Raw genomic sequence first — 22,433 nt, forward strand, 5'->3', positions numbered from 1 at the left:
GAATGGCGTGAACCCGGGAGGCGGAACTTGCAGTGAGCCGAGATCGCACCACTGCACTCCAGCCTGGGCGACAGAGCGAGACTCCATCTCAAAAAGAAAAAAAAAGAAAACTTGTGTCTGAACATGGATGTTTATAGCTTTTTTAAACTAGCATCTTTAAAGGCTTTCCCAGATAATCTCAACATTTCTGTCTTTGCATTGGTGTCAGTTGTTTGTCTTTCTCCATTCGAGATTCCATAACTTCATTTTTTTTTTTTTTTTTTTGAAATGGAGCCTCACTCTGTCACCCAGGCTGGAGTGCAGTGGCACGATCTTGGCTCACTGCAAACTCTGCCTCCCAGGTTCAAGCAATTTTCTGCCTCAGCCTCCCGAGTAGCTGGGATTACAGGTGCCCACCATCATACCCAGCTAATTTTTGTATTTTTAGTAGACACGGGGTTTCACCATCTTGGCCAGGCTGGTCTTGAACTCCTGACCTCATGATCTACCCACCTCAGCCTCCCAAAATGCTGGGATTACAGGTATGAGCCACTGCACCTGGCCAAGATCCCTAACTTTCATGCTTCTTCGTATTCTGAGTAATTTTGAATTACATGCTGGACATTTTGAATATCAGGTTATGAGACACTTGAACAATTTCTTTTTGTTTTAGACACAGGGTCTCACTCTGTTGCCCAGGCTGGAGTGCAGTGTGTGATCATAGCTCACTGCAGCCTTGAACTCCTGGGTTCAAGGGATCCTCCTGCCTCAGCCTTCACAGTAGCTAGGACTACAGGCACGTGTCATCACACTCAGCTATTTTTAATTGTTATTTTGTAGAGACAAGGTCTCACTATGTTGCCCAGGTTGGAAACTCCTAGCCTCAAGCCATCTATCTTCTTACTTCAGTATGCAAAAGTGCTAGGATTATTGGTGTAAGTCACTGCTCTTGGCCACTCAGAACAATTTCTATTTCTCTATCTTTGAGTTCACAAACTCTTTTCTTATCTCCATTCTGCTATTGAATCCATTCGGTGAGAATTATTTTCCTTTGTTCTAATATTTTCCACTTCTAAAATTTCCATTTGCTTCTTCTTTAAATATTCTTTTTGTGTGTGTGTGCCAGGACTTTGTTTTTACTTGTTTCAACAGTGTTCATGATTGCTTATTTAAGCATTTTTTTTTAGATGGAGTCTCACTCTGTTGCCCAGGCTGGAGTGCAGTTGTGTGATCTCGGTTCACTGCAACCTCTGCCTCCTGGGTTCAAGCAATTCTCCTGTTTCAGACTCCCAAGTAGCTAAGACTACAGGTACGCGCCACCACGCCCAGCTAATTTTTTGCATTTTTAGTAGAGATGGGGTTTCACCATGTTGGTCAGGCTGGTCTCGAACTCCTGACCTCAAGTGATCCCCCTGCCTCGGCCTCCCAAAGTGCTGGGATTACAGGCATGAGCAACTGCGCCCAGCCTAAGAGTTTATAAAATAGCATCTTTAAAGACTTTCCCACGTAATCCCAACATCTCTATCTTAGCAGTGGTGTCAGTTGATTCTCTTTCCCTATTTCAGTGGCCCTATTTTCCTGGTTCTTCATATTCTGAGTAATTTTGAATTATATGCTAGACATTTTTAATATTTAGTTATGAGACTCTTAGTCTTGTATAATGCTATGGGGTATGTTGCTATTTCTGTTTTAGCAGGTCGTCTACCTCACTTGACAGGCAGCCACCATGGCCCTTGTCCCTACGGTGGGGCCAGAGCAAGAGAGGGCCCTGGAGGGGAGGGGGACTCAGTTGAAGATGGAATGAGTTTTGAGGGGAGCACTATTTGAGGTATTTGAGTACCCGAGGCATATGAAACAGCAGAGGGAGGTCGGATTCCATTATCTTCACAGGCATGAAAATCGGGAGTGTGGGGTGTGGGGCTGGGAACTGCAGCCCTCCCCATCGCGGTAGCTGCGCATACTCCTTGGGTGCCAGCCTCAGTGCGCATGTTCATTGGGTGCCTTCCCGTCGGCCCCTTCGCCCACGTGGAGAACGCCAGGGAGCTGTGAGGGTGTGCAGTTGCGTTCCTGCTGTCCGGACACTTTTTTCTTCTACTGAGACTCATCTGATAGATCCGCAGGCCAGTCCTCCCAGGGGCTGAAGTGTGAGTGAGGGTGAGGAGGAGCCAGTGGGCTTAGGGCAGGTTCGGTGGGCCCCTCGGTCTGGTGGTGTGTGGCTTTTGAGGGAGAAGAGCCTCAGTGGCCTCCGAAAGAGAAGGGCCTCGAGCTCGTCCTCCTTCTCCTCACAGGCTGCGACGCCGCCATCGGCCTTGTGGTCGTGAAGGGGCCAGGACAGGGAGGAAAGTGGGCCGTGAAGGGGAAGAGGTCAGGGGCTCAGGTGAAAATGGGGCGAGTGCTGCAGGTGCTGTTGGAGGGGTCAAAGTCCCGAGGTGGTAGGAACCCATGACACAGGGCACATTTCTGAGTCCTGAATGGGGCCCCGGGGCGGGAGGTGGGTGGTGAAGATGGCGGTAAAGAAGGGGCCTGGAACCTGGGAAGGCTGTGGACTGGTGAGCGCCCCCCAGCGGTGTGGAGTGGGGAGTGCCCAAGTGAGAAACACCCGAGTGAGAAGCGTGGCAAGGTCTCACCTCTGCCATGGAAGGTCCGGAAACAATGGGAAGGACTGGGAGAGGCTGTGTGGTCCAGCCAAACTTGATTTGAGGGGGGTGAATGGCTCTAGTAAGTGGGAGTGTGCCAAAAGCAGCAGTCACGGGAATTGTGATTCACTAGTGTTTTCATGTGCAGTCCGCTTGTGAAACTAAACCTTATCAGAAACGTCCTCTGTCAGAGGGGCGCAGTGGTGCGCGCCTGTAGTCCCAGCTACTCTGGACGAGGCAGAAGGATCGCTTGAGCGGGAGGTCGAGGCTGCAGTGAAGTGTGATCACGCCACTGCATTCCAGCGTGAGCAACAGAGTGAGATTCTGTGTCTAAAAGAAATTTTAAAATAATGTCCTCTGCCTTTTGCCACATGCCTTAAGATGACTGCTCTGCCAGCTTAGGGAGCATAAGTGGCTTTGCAAGCACTCAGAAAACGTACACATTTGCACTTAACTCTGGGACTTACTTTGAGAGTATTTTCAAAATTAAAATGACAAGTTAACATTTAGCCATGGAAGTGATCGAATATAGCTGTCCTCTCAAGTGCATGTTCCCAGTCACGGTTTTCTCTTTTCAGTGTGAAATATGGGTTTTCGAAGAAGATTAATCTATCGGCGTAGACCAAGGATCTATATAGAATCTTCTGAGGTAATTGGGCCTATGCCGTTGAGTGCTTTAACGTTAATTCTATGTTTTCTATTAGCAGAAATTAATTTTTGTGATAGTGTTGTTGCATTGGTATAGATACACTAATAAAGGTAGTTCATGCTGATAAAAAAATGATTCTGGCATCTCATGAAGGAAATATTAATTCAGGAGGATTTTTTTTTCTCTTGTGTTCTCCAACTTTTGGCCATTACTTCCTTCTCATGCTTTGCTTGTGAATGACACATAGATTATACACATCTATTCCAACATAGAGTATAATAGCTTCCAAAGTCCTTGTGGGTAACTTTTCTCGCAGTAACGTTTCTGTGGGTAGAGTAGCCTTATTAACCATATAGAATAAAGTTGGAGAAATGTTTTTAGGTTTAGTTATGATGAGAAACATCTATGCATTCTCTGTGTGTATATGTATATATTTTTTGACGTGTATTAATAACAAAACTTTTTGTCTTTGCACACTCACATACATATTCCCTACCACAAGGACGAGTCCAGTGATGAGCAACCTGACCAAGTGGAATCACCACCTCAAAGTCAGGATTCTACACCCGCTGAAGAGAGAGGGGATGAGGGAGCATCTGCAGCTCAAGGTGAAGGGAAAGGGAAGAAGAATGCCTGTTGGGGTGTGTGTGTGTCTGTGTGTGTGTCTGTCTCATGCATTGTCACATACCAGGAACAGGAGGAATGAAAACCATGCAAACGATGCCTGGAAATTGACTGGAAAAGTGAAGACGGTATAGTTTGCAGCTTACCTTAGGGAAATAAATCCCTCACTGTGATAAAATTTCTCCACTTTATGAATGAGAGAATGGAGGCTCGGGGATTGTGTTTTGTCCAAGAACACTTGACTGGTGAATACAAAATTTGTGTTTTGTTCCAAAGTTTGTGTCTTTCTACCATCTATGTTGCTGTAACAATAGTAAATGATTTTGCTGAAAGTGCTTAAAACTCAAATGCTTTACTGTAATGTAGCTTAGTACTGGCCCAGGAATAGACCCAGTTCAGAGGAGCAGGAGCAGCTCCAAAAACTGAGTTGCTGATTGCTGGCCACCATTTCCTTTGATATTTTTATGTGGTAAGTTTGTTGAAAGCTGGAGAATTCAGGATACTGCGATACAGGTAGCTGGTGTAGTATGATTTTTTAAGTGGCTTTTAGGAGGTGATTAAATCTTTTTATGGTTAGAAAAACCAAAAAAAGGAATTATCCTGAGATTAACATGAGATGGAAATAATTTCTCCGAGATAAAATCTTTTGAAGCAAAACAATTAGCTAACTCAGGTCATGGATTAGTCTAAGGATTCACTGTTAAAGGTATCTAGAATAAGACTGACAACAATGCCCATTAATTGCTGTCCACCCATTCCTTTGTTTTCAGCGTGAGACAGTATATTTGCTGTAATTCACAAATAATGTTATTTTTGGTGCTTTGTTCTACATGGGGTTCATTTATCGAATATTACATTTAGGACCTTTGGACCTAAATATAACTTTATTTGAACAAAGTTTAGTTTCTGTTTACCCCAGTAGATAATGGGTGTCGTGACTGTAAGATTTTCCATAGCCTTCAAATCCATCCAGCTAATCAATCCTTCAGAAATTGACATTGTAATTGTAACTGAAATCCTATCCATGATGTAGACTTCAGATTTCTTAGCTGACACACACTGCTGTTGGTACTCTATGGCTGAATATAAGCATTATACATGTCCTGTGGTTTATCCTTAGATTGTCATTTAGTAGAAAGGTCTCAAACTGGGCTTAGTGCCGTGCAATCATAGTGCCAGCTACTTGGGAGGCTGAGGTGAGAGGATCGCTTGAGCCTAGGGTTCAAGACCAGCCTGGGAAACATAGTGAGACCTCATCGCAAATAAATAAATAAATAAATAAATGTTTCGTTATATAGGAAAACAAACATGTAAAGTTTGTTCTTAGTTGCTGGTAATGTTGCAAACATAACTCCTTACTGAACTATGGCACTTAAAATTAGTTACCATGGTAAATTTTATGTTATGTGTATTTTTTACCACAATTAAAAAAAAAAACTTCTGTCTTCCTAAAGTTCAGTGTAGTTGTCATATATTCTTACAAGATTTACTTTATATATTTTCAAGACATAACATTTGTAGAAAGTTTGCAAGAATAGTACAATGAACTCATAAACTTTTCACCTAGATTCACCAATTGTTAATAGCTTTCGCTCCATTGGTTTCATATCTCTTCCCTCCCTCTCTTACCCTGCTGCCCACACACACACACACACACACACTTATGGATATTATGTTTACTCTTAACTAATGCTGCATTGTTCAGATAAGGTTTCAGCTATTATGGCCCTTTACCCTAAGTACTTGAGAGTGTTTATATATCCTCAGAACAAAGAAAAAGTCATTCCTTGGATAATCACTGCACAATGATCAAACTCAGGACATTTAACAATGAGAACCTGCAGTCATTTAATATACAGAGTATACTCAGATTTTTTTTTTTTGAGTATGCTCAGATTTTGCCAGTTATCCAGATAATTTTCTTTTTTCTTTTCTTTTCTTTTCTTTTTTTTTTTTCAGATGGAGTCTCACTCTGTTTCCCAGGTTGGAGTGCAGTGGCAAGACCTCGGCTCTCTCTAACCTCCGCCTCCCAGGCTCAAGAGATTCTCATGCCTCAGCCTCCTGAGTAGTTGGGACTACAGGCAATGGCCACCGCGCCTGCCTAATTTTTTTTTTTCTTTTGTATTTTTAGCACAGCCTGGGTTTCACCATGTTGGCCAGGCTGGTCTCTAACTCCTGACCTCAGATGATCCGCCCACCTCGGTCTCCCGAAGTGCTGGGATTCCAGGTGTGAGCCACCACGCCCGGCTGGCTGATACTGACATTTTTCAAGAGGATAGACCAGTTGGTTTGCGGAATGTTTAGCACTTTGGGCTTTTTTGTGTAGTTTCTAAAGACTGTTTTTTCACTCACCATGTATTGGTGCCTACTCATGCCATATAACTTGCTAGGTGCTAGGAGTCTAAATGCTAATGAGAGACAGGATGTCAGCCTTGAGTCATTTAATATGATAAGGACAATCAGAAATACAATAACAGATAAGTGCAAAGGAGGCAACAAAGGTGTCTGAGGGCAGTCTTCGGAAAGGAAGAGGGTAATATTTGGAAAACCCTGTTTTCCTGTTTTCTGCCAACAGACTCCTGAAATAATGTTCTTGGGATTCTTATCAACACATTTATTATTACAGTAGCTAAAGCTTTTATTTAATAAGACCAAGAGCATGAATGTTATTTTCCTATTCATATTTCATGTGTTGCTGCTTAAAATGATAATTTTGTTTTATCTTTAAGGGCAAGAGCCTGAAGCTGATAGCCAGGAACTGGTTCAGCCGAAGACTGGGTATGAGCTTGAAGATGGTCCTAATACTAAGAGGGTGTGCCTGCAAAATGAAGAGCAGATGAAACTGCCCACAGAAGGTAGGTAGTCCATTAAGCATGCAAATTGTAGGGTGTCTGTTCCCACAGTATTATAATTTTCTTTTTTTTTCTGAGATGGAGTCTCACTCTGTCACCCAGGCTGGAGTGCAGTGGCTCAATCTTGGCTCACTGCAACATCCACCTGCTGGGTTCAAGTGATTCTCCTGCCTCAGCCTCCCGAGCAGCTAGGATTACAGGCGTGTGCCACCACAGGCACCTAATTTTTGTAATTTTAGTAGAGACGGAGTTTTGTCATGTTGCACAGGCTGGTGTCGAACTCCTGACCTCAGGTGATCCATCCAGCTTAGCCTCCCAAAGTCCTGAGATTACAGCCCTGCCACAGTGCCTGACAAATAAATGTTTCTCTTTTTTTGTATTTTAGTAGAGACGGGATTTCGCCACATTAGCCAGGCTGGTCTTGAACTCCCGACCTCAAGAGATCTGCCCACCTTGGCATCCCAAAATGTTGGCATTAAAGGTGTGAGCCACCATGCCCGGCCCAGATAATTTTCTTTATAGAATTTCTTTTTCTGATCCAGAGTCCAGTTCAAGATCACGTCTTGCATGTGCTTGTCATGTGTTTTTAGTTTCCTTTAATCTGGAATGTTTCCTTAATTTTTCTTTGTCATTCAGGATACGGACATTTTTGAAGAGGATAGACAAGTCGGTGTGCAGAATGTTCAGGATTTGGGGATTTTTCGTGTATTTTTTAAAGACCTTTTTTCACTCAGCGTTTATTGGTGGCTGCTCATGCCATATAAGAGTCTAAGTGCTAGGAGTGTAAGTGCTGTGAGACACAGGGTTTCAGCCTTGAGTCTTTTAATATGATAAGGACAATCAGAAGTAGAATAACAGAGAAGTGCAAAGGCAGCAACAAAGTTGTCTGAGGGCAGTCTTCGGAAAGGAAGAGGGTAACATTTGGAAATCCCTGTTTTCCTGTTTTCTGCCAACAGACTCCTGAAATCATGTTCTTGGGATTCTTATCAACACATTTATTTTTATTTATTTATTTATTTATTTTTTTTTTTTTTTTTGAGACAGAGTCTCGCTCTGTCACCCAGGCTGGAGTGCAGTGGCACGATCTCGGCTCACTGCAAGCTCCGCCTCCCGGGTTCACGCCATTCTCCTGCCTCAGCCTCTCCGAGTAGCTGGGACTACAGGCGCCCGCCAACACGCCCGGCTAATTTTTTGTATTTTTAGTAGAGACGGAGTTTCACCGTGTTAGCCAGGATGGTCTCCATCTCTTGACGTCGTGATCCGCCCGCCTCGGCCTCCCAAAGTGCTGGGATTACAAGCGTGAGCCACCGCGCCTGGCATCAACACATTTATTATTACACTAGTGAAAGCTTTTATTTAATAACACTGAGAGCACGAATATTATTTCCTTATTCATATTTCATGTTTTACTGCTTAAATTGATAAATATATATATACATTTTTTAAGGGCCAGAGCCTAAAGCGGATAGCCAGGAAGAGGTTCACCCGAAGACTGGGTTTGAGCGCGGAGATGGTCCTGATGTCCAGGAGTTGGGCCTGCCAAATCCAGAGAAGGTGAAAACACCTGAGGAAGGTAGGCAATCCATTAGGAATGCAAATTGTAGGGTGTCTGTTTCCACAGTATCGTATTATAATAATTATTATTTTTTTGAGACAGAGTCTTGCTCTGTCAACCAGACTGGAATGCAGTGGTGCCATCTCGGCTCACTGGAACTTCTGCCTCCCAGGTTCAAGTGATTCTCCTCCCTCAGCCTCCCAAGTAGCTGGGATTACAGGCGTGCTCCACCGTGCCCAGCTAATTTTTGTATTTTTAGTAGAGACGAGGTTTTGCCATTTTGCATAAGCTGGTCTCAAACTCCTGATCTCAGGTGATCCACCCACCTCGGCCTCCTAAAGTGCCAGGATTACAGGCATGAGCCACTGCACCTGGCCCAGTATTATGTTTTTAATAACACAGGGGTAACAATACTGCCTCTTTAATAATAGAGTTCTTATATAAAGGTTATTTGAAACGTAGTTCAGGTCCCAGCACCCAACTTATATAGACTGTCAGATACAGAAACAAACTGAGTCAAAGCCATATTGAATTATAACTTTTGAGTATAAATCCTTAAACCAATAGCTCATGATTTTCAGATGCTTTTGTAAAGGTCTGCTTTTAACAAATATATAACACATTTGTAACACTCATCAGTTGGTGTGAAATATGCCGATGTACTGATGCAGGTTCTAATACTAGCTCTTACAGCATTGGTGAGATTCTGAGCAAATCCCTTACCTTCTAAACCTATCTTTGATCTTATAAAAATAGTGAGTTTAAGTCAGATATTTTAAAATCCTTTTCCATTCTGATTCTTTCATACTCTGATCCTGCTGCATAGAATGCATAGGATACAGAGATCATCTGTTTTACATGATTTGTTTATCATAAATCATCAAACCCTGGCCTGAGTCATCTGAAAACCTCTGAATTGAGATTTCATTGCTACTAAGAAAGGGAGCGGGCACTCTGCTTCATGTTAGTTTTTCTGTGTGGAGACCTGAATGCCTATTCTTAGGTACTGTCAATTTTTGAATTGTCACTCTGACAGAGTGACGAGTCTCACTCTGTCACCCAGACTGGGGTGCTGTGGTGCGATTTCAGCTCACTGCAACCTCAGCCTCCCAGGCTCAAGTGATCCTCCCAACTCAGCCTCCTGAGCAGCTGGAATTACAAGCACGAGCTGCCATCCCTGATTGATGTGTTTTTTTTTTAAATTTTTTATACAGATGAGGTCTCACTATGTTGCCCAGGCTGGGATTCTCTGGCCCTTAACGAATAATTGCTTTTTAAATCTTTCTCCAAGGAAACCTTGAGTGAGTGAATAATCAAATGGTGAGAGACCATTTAGTTTCTATTTTCTGTGGGATGTAAGTCAGTGATGCTCAGCATGGGTGTGAGTAAGATGCCTGTGCTATGCATGCTCCCTGCCCCACTGTCAGTCTTCATGAGCCACTATTTCTAATAAGACTGTAGACACATACATGATCTCTAACCATATCAAATGTTGCATGTAGGTTTCAGCTTTTGAGGCATCAGTTGGTAAGATTTGAAGTTGAAAGACCATGACTCCAGTACTTTCTGAGTAATCCACTGAAGTATGTTTTACACATGTGTTTTCCAGATTGCTGACTGTTAATTATAAGTGCTTCTGGATTTAAAGGAAGCACTTGATGTTTACGGAATTAATTACCTGTAAATTCTACAGGTCTACCCTCGAAGTTTATACAGAGGTTTACTTGGCTATAAGACACAGGATCGCCCTTAGCGTTCTATTTTTAGTCCATTTTATAAAACCCAGATTGTAGTGTCCTTTGTGTGCCTTTAGGGTCATCTGAATAATCTGCTGTTAAGTCATGTTCCTAACTGTTATGTTTCTGTTACAGGTGAAGGGCAATCACAGCCTTAAAAGAAGACTCGCCGAAATGATGCAGGCTGCTCCTGTGGTGGAAATTTGACCATTAAAATTCTCCCAATAAAGCTTTACAGCCTTCTGCAAAGAAGTCTTGTGCATCTTTTGTTAATTTTATTTCCAGGTATTTGATGCTCTGAAATGTGTATCATTCTTTGACATTTTATATGCTAGCTGTTTGAGCTGGTATGTAGAGGCATAATTCCTACGTATTGAGTTTCTATCCAGCAACCTTGTTAAATATGCTTATTAATTCTAAAAGTTTACTTCTAGATCCTTTTCAGTTTTCAACGTACAGAATCATATCATCTTTGAATAAGAACAATTTTGTTTCTGCCACTTTTTTTTCTGTTTTCTTTTGTATTTTTTATAAACACATGGTTTTGCCATGTTGCCCAGTTTGTTCTTGAACTCCTGAGCTCAAGTGATCCACCCGCCTCGGCCTCCCAAAGTGCTGGGATTGCAGGCATGAGCCACTGCGCCCGGCCTGTTGCTGCCATTTTAAACACTTTTATTTCCTTTTCTGATTTTAGGGGCATTGGGCAGACCCACCTGGTATAATGGTGGTAGTGGACATCCCTTTCTTATCCCTGATCAGAAATGGAAAAATTTCAACATTTCAGCATAATATTTACCGTACTTTTTTTGTAGATTGACTTCAACAGTCAGTCATTCCACTCTGTTCTAGTTTGCTGAGAGTATTCATTTTGAATATATGTTGAGTTTCGTCAAACACTGCATCTATTGTGATTATCACAGCACTTTTTCATTAATCTGTTAAAGTAGTGAATTAGATTGATAAATTTGTGCTTTTTTGTTTTATATTTTTAAAAATTGAGACAGAGTGTCACTCTGTCACCCAGGCTGGAGTGCTGTGGTGTTATCACAGCTTGCTTCAGCCTTGACCTCCTGGGCACAAGGGATCCTCCCACCTCAGCCTCCTGAATAGGACTATAGGCACATGCCACCATGTCCAGCTAGTTTTTCTGTTGTTTTGTAAGAGATGAGATTTTGTCATGTAGCCCAGGCTGCTCTCGAACTTCTGAGCTCAGGTGATCTGCCCACCACAGCCTCCCAAAGTGCTAGGATTACAGGCGTGAGCCTTGGCCTGGCCACGTTTTTCATATATAGGGGTCTTGTCTATGTAAAGACTCAACTTACCTGTACGTTTGTGCGGGTGGGCTAACAGCATGATGAAATTTATCGTTCTATTGATTTAAAGAAAACTATTCTTGACTTTCTAGTATGTAAGTACATCAAAGCATAACTATAATTATTTTGAAAGCATATATTGTTATGGGTGTTGGGACCCCTGCATTTTCCACTGCTGTGGGAGTATGTCCTTGTAGGTATCTTTCTTCTGTTTTCTCAACTGCAAACATCTTAGGACCATGGGTTGTGACTGGCAAGGAATGTGCCTTGCTAATTTCAAGATGGAGTTAATTTTCAAGTGGTTTCACTCTGGCTGTCCTAGGCTCCTGTTTCCCTAACATTTTCACTTCTCTTATTCTGACGTTACAAAGGATAGATGTTTTAGTATTTTCTTACAGGTCTACGAGGTTGTATTCCTTTTTCTTTCAGTTTCTTTCTCTGACTTGTTCATATTGAACAATTTCTTTTTGTTTTGTTTTAGACACAGGGTCTCATTCTGTTGCCCAGGCTGGAGAGCAGTGGTGAGATCATAGCTCACTGCAGCCTTGAACTCCTGGGCTCAAGGGATCCTCCTCCTTCAGCCTTCACAGTAGCTGACTACAGGCACGTGTCATCACACTCAAGCTATTTTTAATTGTTTTTTTGTAAAGATGAGGTCTCACTATGTTGCCCAGGCTGGTCTCAAACTGCCAGCATCCAGCCATCTGTTGTCTTACTTCAGCCTGCAAAAATGCTAGGATTACTGGTGTAAGTCACTGCTCTTGGCCAGATAGAGCAATTTCTTTTTATCTATCTTTGTGTTCACTAACTCTTTGCTTGTCTCCATTCTGCTATTGAACCCATTCAGTGGGATTTTTTTCCTTGGTTATCATATCTTCCACTTCTAAAATTTCCATTTGTTTCTTCTTTAAATATTCTTTTTTTTGTGGCAGGACTTTCTGTTTTTTCTTGTTGCAAAAGTGTGCATGATTGCTTGTTTAAGCACCTTTATTCATAATTGCCAAAACTTGGCATCAAACTAAGTGTCCTTCAGTAGATGAATGGACTAATAAACTGTCTACAGATAGCCGGTGGAATATTATTCAGCCGTAAAGTGAAATGGGCTATCAAGCCATGAAAAGACATGGAAGAAACTTTAATTTGTATTACTAAGTGAAGGTAGCCAGTCTAAAAAGGCTACATGCTGTATGATTCCAACTATATGATATTATGGATAGGGCAAAACTATGGAGACAATAAAAAGATCAGTGGTTGCCAGGGGTTATAGAGCAGGAAGGGATGAATAGGTGGAGCATGGCGGATTTTTAGAGCAGTGAAACTACTCTGTATAATACTATAATGGTGGGTACATGTCATTATACCTTTGTCCAAACTTATTAAATGTACAACACCAAGAGTGAACCCTAATGTAAACTATGGACTGTGGGTGATAATGATGTGTCATTGCAGGTTCAATTGTAACAAATGTACCACTCCTTTGGGGGATGTTGATAATGGGCAGAATTGTGCATGTGTTGGGCCCAGGAGTATATGGGACATCTCTATACTTTCCTCTCAATTTTGACGTGGTCCTAAAACTTCTCTTTAAAAAAAGTCTGTTAATTTTTTAAAAAAAAAAAAAAGTACTGAAAAAATTTAAATATTCATTCCTGGGCCAATTAAAAGATAGAGATTAACAGAGTGGATAAAAAAATAAACCACATGCCATATACAAGAAACTCATTTCACATATGACCACATATGTAGACAGAAACTAAAAGAATGGAAAAACATATTCAATGCAAACATTAATTTTTTAAAAACTAGGAGTGGGTCAGGCATGGTGGCTCATGCTCGTAATCCCAGCACTTTTGGAGGCCAAAGTAGGCGGATCACGAGGTCAGGAGTTTGAGACCAGCCTGGCCAATATGGTGAAACCCTGTCTCTACTAAAAATACAAAAATTAGCCGGGTGTGGTGGCGTGCACCTGTACTCCCAGCTACTCAGGAGGCTGAGGCAGAAGAATTGCTTGAACCCGAGAGGCAGAGGTTGCAGTGAGCCAAGATCATGCCACTGCACTCCAGCCTGGGTGACAGAGCGAGACTCCATCTCAAAAAAAAAAAAAAAAAAAAACTGGGAGTGACTGCATTAATATTAGGTAAAGTAGACTTCAGAGCAAAGCGAATTACTGGAAATGAAGAGGGACATCACATAATAAAAAGATCAATCCACCAAGAAGAAATAATGATATCAATTGAGGCAGAAAAAGCATCTGCAAAATCCCACACCCACTCATGATTTAAAAAAAAAACACTCAGCAAACCATGAATAGAGTGGAATTTCTTCAATTTGATACAGTTCATCTACAAAAAAACTAAAAATCATTACTTAATTGTGAAAGACTGAATGTTTTCCCCCAACACCAGGAAAAAGGCAAGGATGTATGTATCTCACCACTGTTACTCAACATACTACTGGAAGTTCTAGCGGAGGAATAAGACAAAAAAAGAAAAAGAAAAAGAAAAGAAAGAAAATAAGGGATACAGATGGAAATGGAAGAAATTAAACTATCCCTGTTTGCAGATGGCTATATAGAAAATCCCAAAGAATATATCAAAAAATCCCGTCTATAACAAACATGTGAGTTCAGCAAGGATGCAGGATACAAGATGATAAATACACAAAAATCAATTGCACTTCTATATATTAACAACAAACTTGTGGAAACTGGAAATTAAAAACATAATACCATTTACAATTGCGTTAAAGAAAATGAAATACTTAGGTATAAATCTAAAAGCATGTACAATATCTGTGTGCTGAAATTTGCGAGAGACTGATAAAAGAAATCAAAGACTTAAGTAAATGGAGTGACATACTGTGCCTGTGGATTGGAAGACTCAAAATAGTGGAGATGTCAAATCTCCTCAAATAGATCTTTAAGTTTAATGCAATTCCTATCAAGTTTTTTGTAGACATAGACAAGCTTATTCTAAAATTCAAATGGAAAGGCACAAGCCCTAGAATAGCTAAAACAATTTTGAAAAGAAGACTATATTGGGAGGAATTGCTCTACCTGATGACTTGCCTTTTAGCTATAGTAACCAAAGAAATTATTACATTATCCAAGAGATAGACATACATCAATGGAACAGAATTGGAAACCCATAAATAGACCCACACAACTGATTCTTTTTTTGATGGGGTCTTGCTATGTTGCCCACACTGGACTTGAACTCCTTGACTCAAGTGATCCTCCCGCCTTAGCCTTCCATGTAACTAGGATTACAGGCATGCACCACCACACCTAGCTTTTCAACTGATTCTTGACAAAGATGGAAATGCAATCCAATTTAAAAAGGAGAGCCTTTTCAACAAATTGTGCTGGAACAATTGGACGTCCATAAGCAAAAAAAATTAAACCTTGACCTAAACTTCATACCTTATACAAAAATTAGTGCAAAATGAATCATGGACTTAATGCAAAATGTAAAACTCTAAGACCTTTAGAAACAAATCATAAGAGAAAAATCTTTGGGTCCTAGGACTAGGCGAAGAGTTCTTAGATTTGACACCAAAAGCCCAATCCTTAAAAGGAAAAATTGATGAATTGGACTTTATCAAAATCAAAGACATTTGTTCTGTGAAAGACCCCTGTTAAGAACATGAAAAGGCAAGCCATATCACAGACTGGGATAAAATAATTGCCAACCACATATCTGACAAGGGCCCTATAGCTAGAATATATAAAGAACTCTCAGAACTCAACAATAAAAAAGCAAACAATCCAATTAGAAACTGGGCAAAAGACATGAACATAGATTTCACCAAAGAGAAGATGTGAATGGCAAATGAGCACATGAAAGGATGTTCCACATGAGTAGCCATTAGATAAATGTAAAATAAGAGCATGAGGAGATATCATTATGCACCTATTAGAACAGTTAAAAAGTGATAATACCAAATGTTGGTGAGGATGCACAGAAGGATGCATTGCTCATAGGAATGAAAAATGGTGTGGCGACTCTAGAAAAGAGTGGGGGAATGAATAAAAAGAGATAACATGAAAGGATTCTTGTGTGGTGATGAGCCAGTTCTATATCTTGATTGTGATAGTGGCACAGAACTACACACACACACACACACACACGAATGCAGTTTTCTTAAAATGGTAGAAGTAGAACAGAATAGAGAACCCAGAAATAAATCCACACATCTTCAGTGAACTCATTTTCAACAAAGGTACCAAGAACATACATTGGGGAAAAAACAGTCTGTTCAATAAATGGTGCTGAGAAAACTGGATATCCATATGCAAAGAACGAAACTAGGCCCCTATCTCTTGCCATTACAAAAATCAACTCAAGATGGATTAAAGACTTAAATCTAAGACCTCAAACTATGAAACTACTACTAGAAAACATTGGGAAAACTCTCCAGAGCATTGGTGTGGACAAAGATTGCTTCAGTAATACTTCAAATGCACAAGCATCCAAATCAAAAAATGGATAAATAGGATCACATCAAGTTCAAAAGCTTCTGCACAGCAAAGGAAACAATCAACAAAGTGAAGAGACAACCCACAGAATGGGAGAAAACATTTGCAAACTACCCATCTGACAAGTTGTTAATAACCAGGATATATAAGTAGCTCAAACAACTCAACAGGAAAAAGTCTAATAATCTGACCTTAAAATGGGCAAAAGATCTCAATAGACATTTCTGAAAAGAAGACCTACAAATGACAAACAGGTATATGAAAAGGTGCTCAACATCATTGATCATCAGAGAATTGCAAATCAAAACCAAAATGAGATATCATCTCCTCCCTGTTAAAATGGCTTTTATCCAAAAGACAGGCAACAATGAAGGCTGGTGGGGATATACAGAAAAGGCAACCCTCGTACATTGTTGGTGGCAATGTGAATAAGTACAACCACTATGGAGAAAGGTTTGGGAGTTCCTCAAAAAGTTAACAATAGAGCTACCATATGATCCAGCAATCCCACTGTTAGATATATACCCAAAAGAAAGGAAATCAGTATATCAAAGAGATATCTGCATTCTCATGTTTATTGCAGCACTATTCACAATAGCCAGGATTTGAAATCAACGTAAGTGTCTATCAACAGATGAATGGATAAAGAAAATGTAGTAAATATGCATAATGGAATATTATTCAATCATAGAAAAAGAATGAAATCTTGTCATTTGCAATAACAGATAGAACTGGAGGTCATTATGTTAAGCACCATAAGCCAGGCACTGAAAGACAAATGTCACATGTTCTCACTCATACGTGGGAGCTAAAAGTTAAAACAATTGAACTCAAGGAGATAGTAGAATGATTGTTGCCAGAGGCTGGGAAGGGTAGCAGGGATAGGGGAGCAAGTGGAAGGGGGATAATGTGGGGATGAGGGTATAAGAATATAGTTAGAATGAATAAGATCTAGCGTTTAATAGCACAACAGGGTGACTATAGTCAACAATAACTTATTTTATATTTTAAAATCACTGAGTTGGATTAGAATGTTCCTAACACAAAGAGATGATAAATGCTTGAAGTGATGGATACCCCAATTACCTTGATGTGATTATTATACATAGTATGCCTTTATCAAAACATCACATATACCCCATAAGTATATACACCTATTATGTATGCATAAAAATTAAAAATTAGAAAAAACGAATGTTTTAAAGACTTATGAGGGTCCCTGCCCCATTCTTTCCTGTACTCAAGAAGCACATGCTAATGAAGCCTTCTGTACATGCCTGAATGGTGGCAATGTGAATCTCCCCACTCTGGGTCTCAGGCATATGACTGATGAAAGTAGACAGTGTTGACCCAGGCCCACTACCCTCTGACTTTTCAGAGCTGCCTTATGTAGGCGGAATTTGATGTCAAAGTACAGAGACTCAGGTATCTTGGCTGCTGCAAAGAGGCAAATCATGGTGGGAGCCACTAGATTTTGTGCCCTGCTTATGAGGTAGCAGACCAGCAGGACTTGTTTTCTGGTCAAAACCCTGCTGACCAAAACAGGATCTGGTCCAGATGGGATAAAGTGAAGAAACGAGCAGGAACCAGCAGAAGGCAAAAGTGATCTTTAGCTGCTCTCATTGCTCATTGGCATAAGACACTCCCACTAGCACCATGGCAGTTTACAAATGCCACGGCAATGACCCAGAAGTCACCACCTCTTTTCGTAACAATGGCTTGGAAGTTACCACCCTTTTCTTAGAAAGGTCTAAATAACCTGCCCCTCAATTTGCATTGACTGACCCCTTAATTTGCATGTGATCGAAAGTGGATTTACATGAGTATTAATGCAGTTGCCAAGAGCCCCTAAGTTGCTGACTCTGGACCACACTGCCTGTGAGTTAGCCCTGCTAGGCAAGGAGCAGTACCACTCAACAGAAGATAGCCATGTAACACCACCATTTGGTCCTTGAATTCTTTCCTTGGCAAAGCCAAGAGCCCTCAGGGGCTAAGCCCCAATTTTGGCAGGGGGCTTCCCTGTCCTGCAACACTTAGTACAGGCACAAGGCTGAAAAGAAAAATCATCACTATTAAATGAAATAAAGTCTGTGTCTACAACCCTTAAGAGCATCTAGCTCCTTAGAGGAAAATAGCCTCACATTTGAGGCTATATTTTATTTAGATTATTTTTGCTATTAGAGATGGATAACATAGTAAAAATAACCATTAGAGGATGCCAAGCTTATGGGGCAAGAAGGATCAGACCATAAGAAAAAAGAAGCTTACAATGTTGAAATGTGGTATTGGCTTGATTAATGTGGGAAATCCACCAACACTTTGCCTCCTTCCTCTATCCCATACTGGCCTCTCTCACTTGCAAAAAAAACCAACCAAACCCAAACAATCAAAGCATCAGACCCAAATAGATAAAGCTCTGGCATCAGATAAACCAACCAGATACCTAACCCAACATTATTTTCTCCTACATCTACTCAAAGCTCTTGGTAATCACATGTTCTTTCTCTGTATAATCAGCAGGAAATTTGTACAGCTCTGAGATATGGTTTCTATGATGTTTCAACTTGTATTTAAGATTTGCACAGCTTTCAGAAACCAGATAATGGAGATGAATGGGTTTCACTTTTTCCTGTCCTTGATAAATGACAATATATAGTGCAGCCTTTAAAATTGTGTTTTTATCCAATTTTGTAATGAGAGATAAATGCAAAACACCAAAGCAACAGAAATTAACTTCTCTCCCTCCCATGTAACAAAACTGAATAATCTCTCCTTAGCTTTACTCTTGCTTGGGCTTCTTTTAAAAACAACAATAACAAACCTATAGTCAATATTTATAAAGTTGAGTTCAACTATTTTTCAGTTAGCATTACAGAAGTCCTCGATAAATGTCATTTGTTTCAACATTATTTTATTATTACCTTGATCAGGGAAAAAATCCATTCCCAGCAGGTCTATTGTCTGTGTGGAGTTTGCAGGTTCTACCCATGTCTGTATGGGTTTTCTCCGGTTACTCCAGTTTTCTCCCATATCCCAAAGCTGTGCACATTAGGTGAATGGGTGTGTCTACATGGTACCGGTCTAAGTGAGTGTGAGTGTCCGTGTAAGTGTGCCCAGCGATGGGATGGCATCTTGGCCAGGGTGGGTTCCTACCTTGCCCCTTGAGCTGCCAGGATAGGCTCTGGCCACCTGCCACCCTGAACCGGAATAAGCGAGTTGGAAAGCGAAAGAATTCAAATTATTGTAAAATAAAAAATTTTTAAGTAGACTATAAGCCTACAGATGCATGACAATAAATGATGTAGTGCAAAAGCACTCAGCGAGCCCACAAAAAAAATGACACATTCTGACACACTTGGTTTTCATAGCATTAAAAAGCATAGCATTAGAAAGTATCCAAATTGCAAGCTGGGATGATTGGAGCAGTTTGGGATTTTTGAGAGATTTAGGGACTGAGATTTTGACAGAAAAGCAACTGAACTGGAAATGGATGTCTCTAAATTCTTCAGCACTCAACAGGCTCCTTCTGCCAGTCTGGACTTTTGCTCCAAAGACACTAAGCTTTAGCAGTCACCGAGAAACAGGTCCTGTGCCAAACAGACAGAAGCACACAGCAAACATCACCCCATTTTTCTTGGGGGGGTACATCTGAAATGCCCAACATCAAGGCAGGAGAAACCCCTTTTGGAGACAGAGACTGCTGTTACAACTGAATGCCAGGGGTCAGGCATGTCAGTCTAATTGCTGACACACCCAGTTACCTCATCTACTGGGGTCAAAAACCAAGCCACACAGAATTTGGGGAGGGGACAAGAGTTTGTCTACGAAGATCAACAATGAGGGGCTGATGAAAGGGAAACAGAAGCATCATCATGAGTAGGAAGGATGTTCTGGTGAGCAATGTTTCTTGCACTCAAGTTGCCCTTGAGTTTTATAGAACCTGGTCATGAGGAGATTCTATGCAGGAAACAAGACAAGAGTGCTTGTGAAATAAAACAAAAAGCTCTGAAACAAGAGATATTAATGGTAGCCTGGACGGACGTACTTGCTTACAAGTGGATGGATGCTTAGGAGTGCTGGCCCCTTCCTTCAACACTAATAGCAAAGTCGTTGGTCTTAAGAAAAGGACACAAGAGAGGTAATTACGGCAAACATAATTTTCAAGGAGTAGAAAGGATACCATCAGTGTAAAACCGTGAAGTAACCATAGCCATAGTTCAGTGGAGCTAAGGACAGGTTGGCTCTTAGGAACTAGTGGGGATGAGGCTGTTGGTGGGAAAAGAAGAGAGCATTCAGTTTCTGGTTATGCAAGACTTATCTCCCAGAAACAGCTCAAATTTCCTACTACGATTGAATTTAAGCCACAATACACAAACGTTTTAATGATAGTCCTTTCTAATGATACTATTGATTTGTAATGTATTTGTGTTGGTTTAGGGTTTAATTTCTGCCCTTAGATTGGCACATGGACTATGCTTTTAGATAAAATGGCATCTCTCGTCAAAATGTGATCGTGAATTCTGTCTGAATGTGCATGTGTCACTGTCCTTGGAGTGTGTCTGTAGGGCGAAGGAGAGAAAGCCATCTTATCTGAAGACAGAGAAGACTTCTGAGGAAGGAGCTGTGAACAGCTCCTGGGGTGAAAAGGTGCTCAGGGAAAAGGAAGGGAAGGGGAGGAGAAAGGAGAGGAGGGGAGAGGAAGGGAAGGGAGGGGTGGGAAAGGAGCCTCATCTTGAACTCCAAGCTGCTCAAGATGAATGCCAGAACCTAGGGTCCATTTACATGCAGATATGCAAATCCTCAGGCTGGCTCTTGGCCCAGGACCATGCTATAGGATAGGCCAGGGATATCTCCGCTGGTTCTTGGTACCCCTCTTTGTGCTCTTCTTTGTCCTTTTTTTTAGGACCCTCCCATTTTAGACTTCCGGACTTGTTCTCCAAAGTGTTCTATGGCCTGGGTCAGTGGGAATAGAACATTTTGAACAAACACTTTCACACTGAGTTAAGACTCAGCATGATTCCTTAGCCCCACTCCCATCTTTATATTTTAACAAGGGATACTGAAGTGAGCAATGGAAAACCCAAAGTGAGGTCTAGGCAAATATGCAGTACAGCCCCTTTATCCCCCTGACCCTTAAAATAGACATCTGACTGTTTCCATCTCAGCATCTATTTGCCCTTCTCTGGTAAGAGAACCCCTTTATCCTGCAGAGAACCCAATATTCTTGTAGTTTGTTTAGAGTGAAACTATTTGCCCCTTCTGACCATTGGGCTGGGCCTCCTGTGATTTAGGCTAGCCAAGCAGCATCGACCATCCTCTTAAGCAGAGTGTTTGGGTGAAAGGAGGGCACATTACACAAATCAACCAATCAGAGTCCTCCCTGGGCCTTTTTTGCATACCAGGGAAGGCACCATGGGGGAGCACTGATGAAGCTATTTGAGTCCCTGGATCCAGCTGTACCCCCAAAGCTTAGAACCCTGCAGTTCCCATTTGTGTAAGCCAGTAAATTTGTTTAAATTCATATTATACATCTTGGTGTATAATAGGAAGGATCCAAAAGAAGTAATCATAATTACTAACTATATTTTCTTCCTCATTGCTGTGTCCTTCTCTCCAAGTCACTCTGAGTCTTTGAAAACAAGTAGAAATTGAGGCCCACCCACTGGAGACATTGGCTAGAAATAATGATGACACACATCATCATGTGGGAGACTTATTTGGGAGCAGATACTTTCTGTGAATCCCTAGAATTACACCATAAAGGAATCTATCCACCCAGTGCAGATATATGGTCCCTCTATCAATGAAATTAATTTCTGCCTAGGACTAATGCAACAGGCATTTGATACAAGAAGGCAGGTGGAAGACCATAGTAGGTAGTTAGGTCAACTATCCTATATGCCAAGGAAGAAAATTTTGGACAAATGCAGCCCCCAAGCTGAATAAAGGATGTCTAACTGGAGAAAAATATCTATATGGAAGGTTATCTTGTGGCAATAAGGCAGCCTCAGTTGTCTGGGTGACTCTCACAGGAAGATGTTAGCCGTGAAGTTTTCCTTATAACCTAGCAGGACAGATAATTAGCTCCAGAGTCTGATATTAGGTGCTCCAGATAAATGCTTGCTTGCCATCTTCCAAGCCATGACAAGGTCAGTTCAATTAAGATAAAGCCAGGGCTTAGAAGTAGACCCACTAAGCCCTTATCACAAGAGAGCTGACTCAACTTCAGATGCAGAGGCATTCCCTTTCAAGAGGACAAATGTAATGCCCAGGGGCTCTGGAAATAAACGGCAGAGGGCAGTCTAGGTCAGTAGTTAGGTAATTTGGCTGCGGCAGCAAGGGAAGTTCCAATTTGAAGTGCCAGGAATTCTGGCTGGATCTCAGGGTAGGGAGACAGGGTATCAGTGGCAGGCTACACATTGGCTGCTGATTCTTGGAAGTCTAAGCAGGTTGGGAGTCAGCAGCAGGCTCATCTTACAACAGGGAGAAAGGTGATGGGTACTGGGCTAGATATCAAAGGTAAAAGTTGACTCCATGCAGAGTCAGATGGGAGAAAGGTGTTAAGATATACTAGAAAGAGATAAGCACAGAACTCTTATCTGAGAGTGTCCA

At 41.3% G+C, this 22,433-nt stretch overlaps 1 protein-coding gene across 1 annotated transcript; it reads left to right on the plus strand.

Annotated features, from left to right (window-relative positions):
- Positions 1 to 3,201: 3,201 nt before the first annotated feature.
- PAGE1 (PAGE family member 1) lies at positions 3,202 to 10,277 on the plus strand. The gene is made up of 5 exons (XM_003276854.2): positions 3,202 to 3,264; positions 3,767 to 3,872; positions 6,618 to 6,743; positions 8,188 to 8,313; positions 10,167 to 10,277. Exons 1-5 carry the CDS (start codon positions 3,202 to 3,204, stop codon positions 10,187 to 10,189), a joined length of 444 nt encoding a protein of 147 aa, XP_003276902.2. The 3' UTR covers positions 10,190 to 10,277.
- The last annotated feature ends 12,156 nt before the right edge of the window (positions 10,278 to 22,433 follow it).

The sequence above is a fragment of the Nomascus leucogenys genome, chromosome X, assembly GCF_006542625.1.
Source record: "Nomascus leucogenys isolate Asia chromosome X, Asia_NLE_v1, whole genome shotgun sequence".
NCBI classification, from domain to species: domain Eukaryota; kingdom Metazoa; phylum Chordata; class Mammalia; order Primates; family Hylobatidae; genus Nomascus; species Nomascus leucogenys.

Excerpts from the sequence above, each read along its gene's own strand:
- PAGE1 (XM_003276854.2), top strand. The coding sequence starts at position 3,202 with ATGGGTTTTCGAAGAAGATTAATCTATCGGCGTAGACCAAGGATCTAT. Across the intron at positions 3,265-3,766 it reads TCTATATAGAATCTTCTGAG|GACGAGTCCAGTGATGAGCA; the intron begins GTAATTGGGCCT and ends CCCTACCACAAG. Across the intron at positions 8,314-10,166 it reads GGTGAAAACACCTGAGGAAG|GTGAAGGGCAATCACAGCCT; the intron begins GTAGGCAATCCA and ends TTTCTGTTACAG.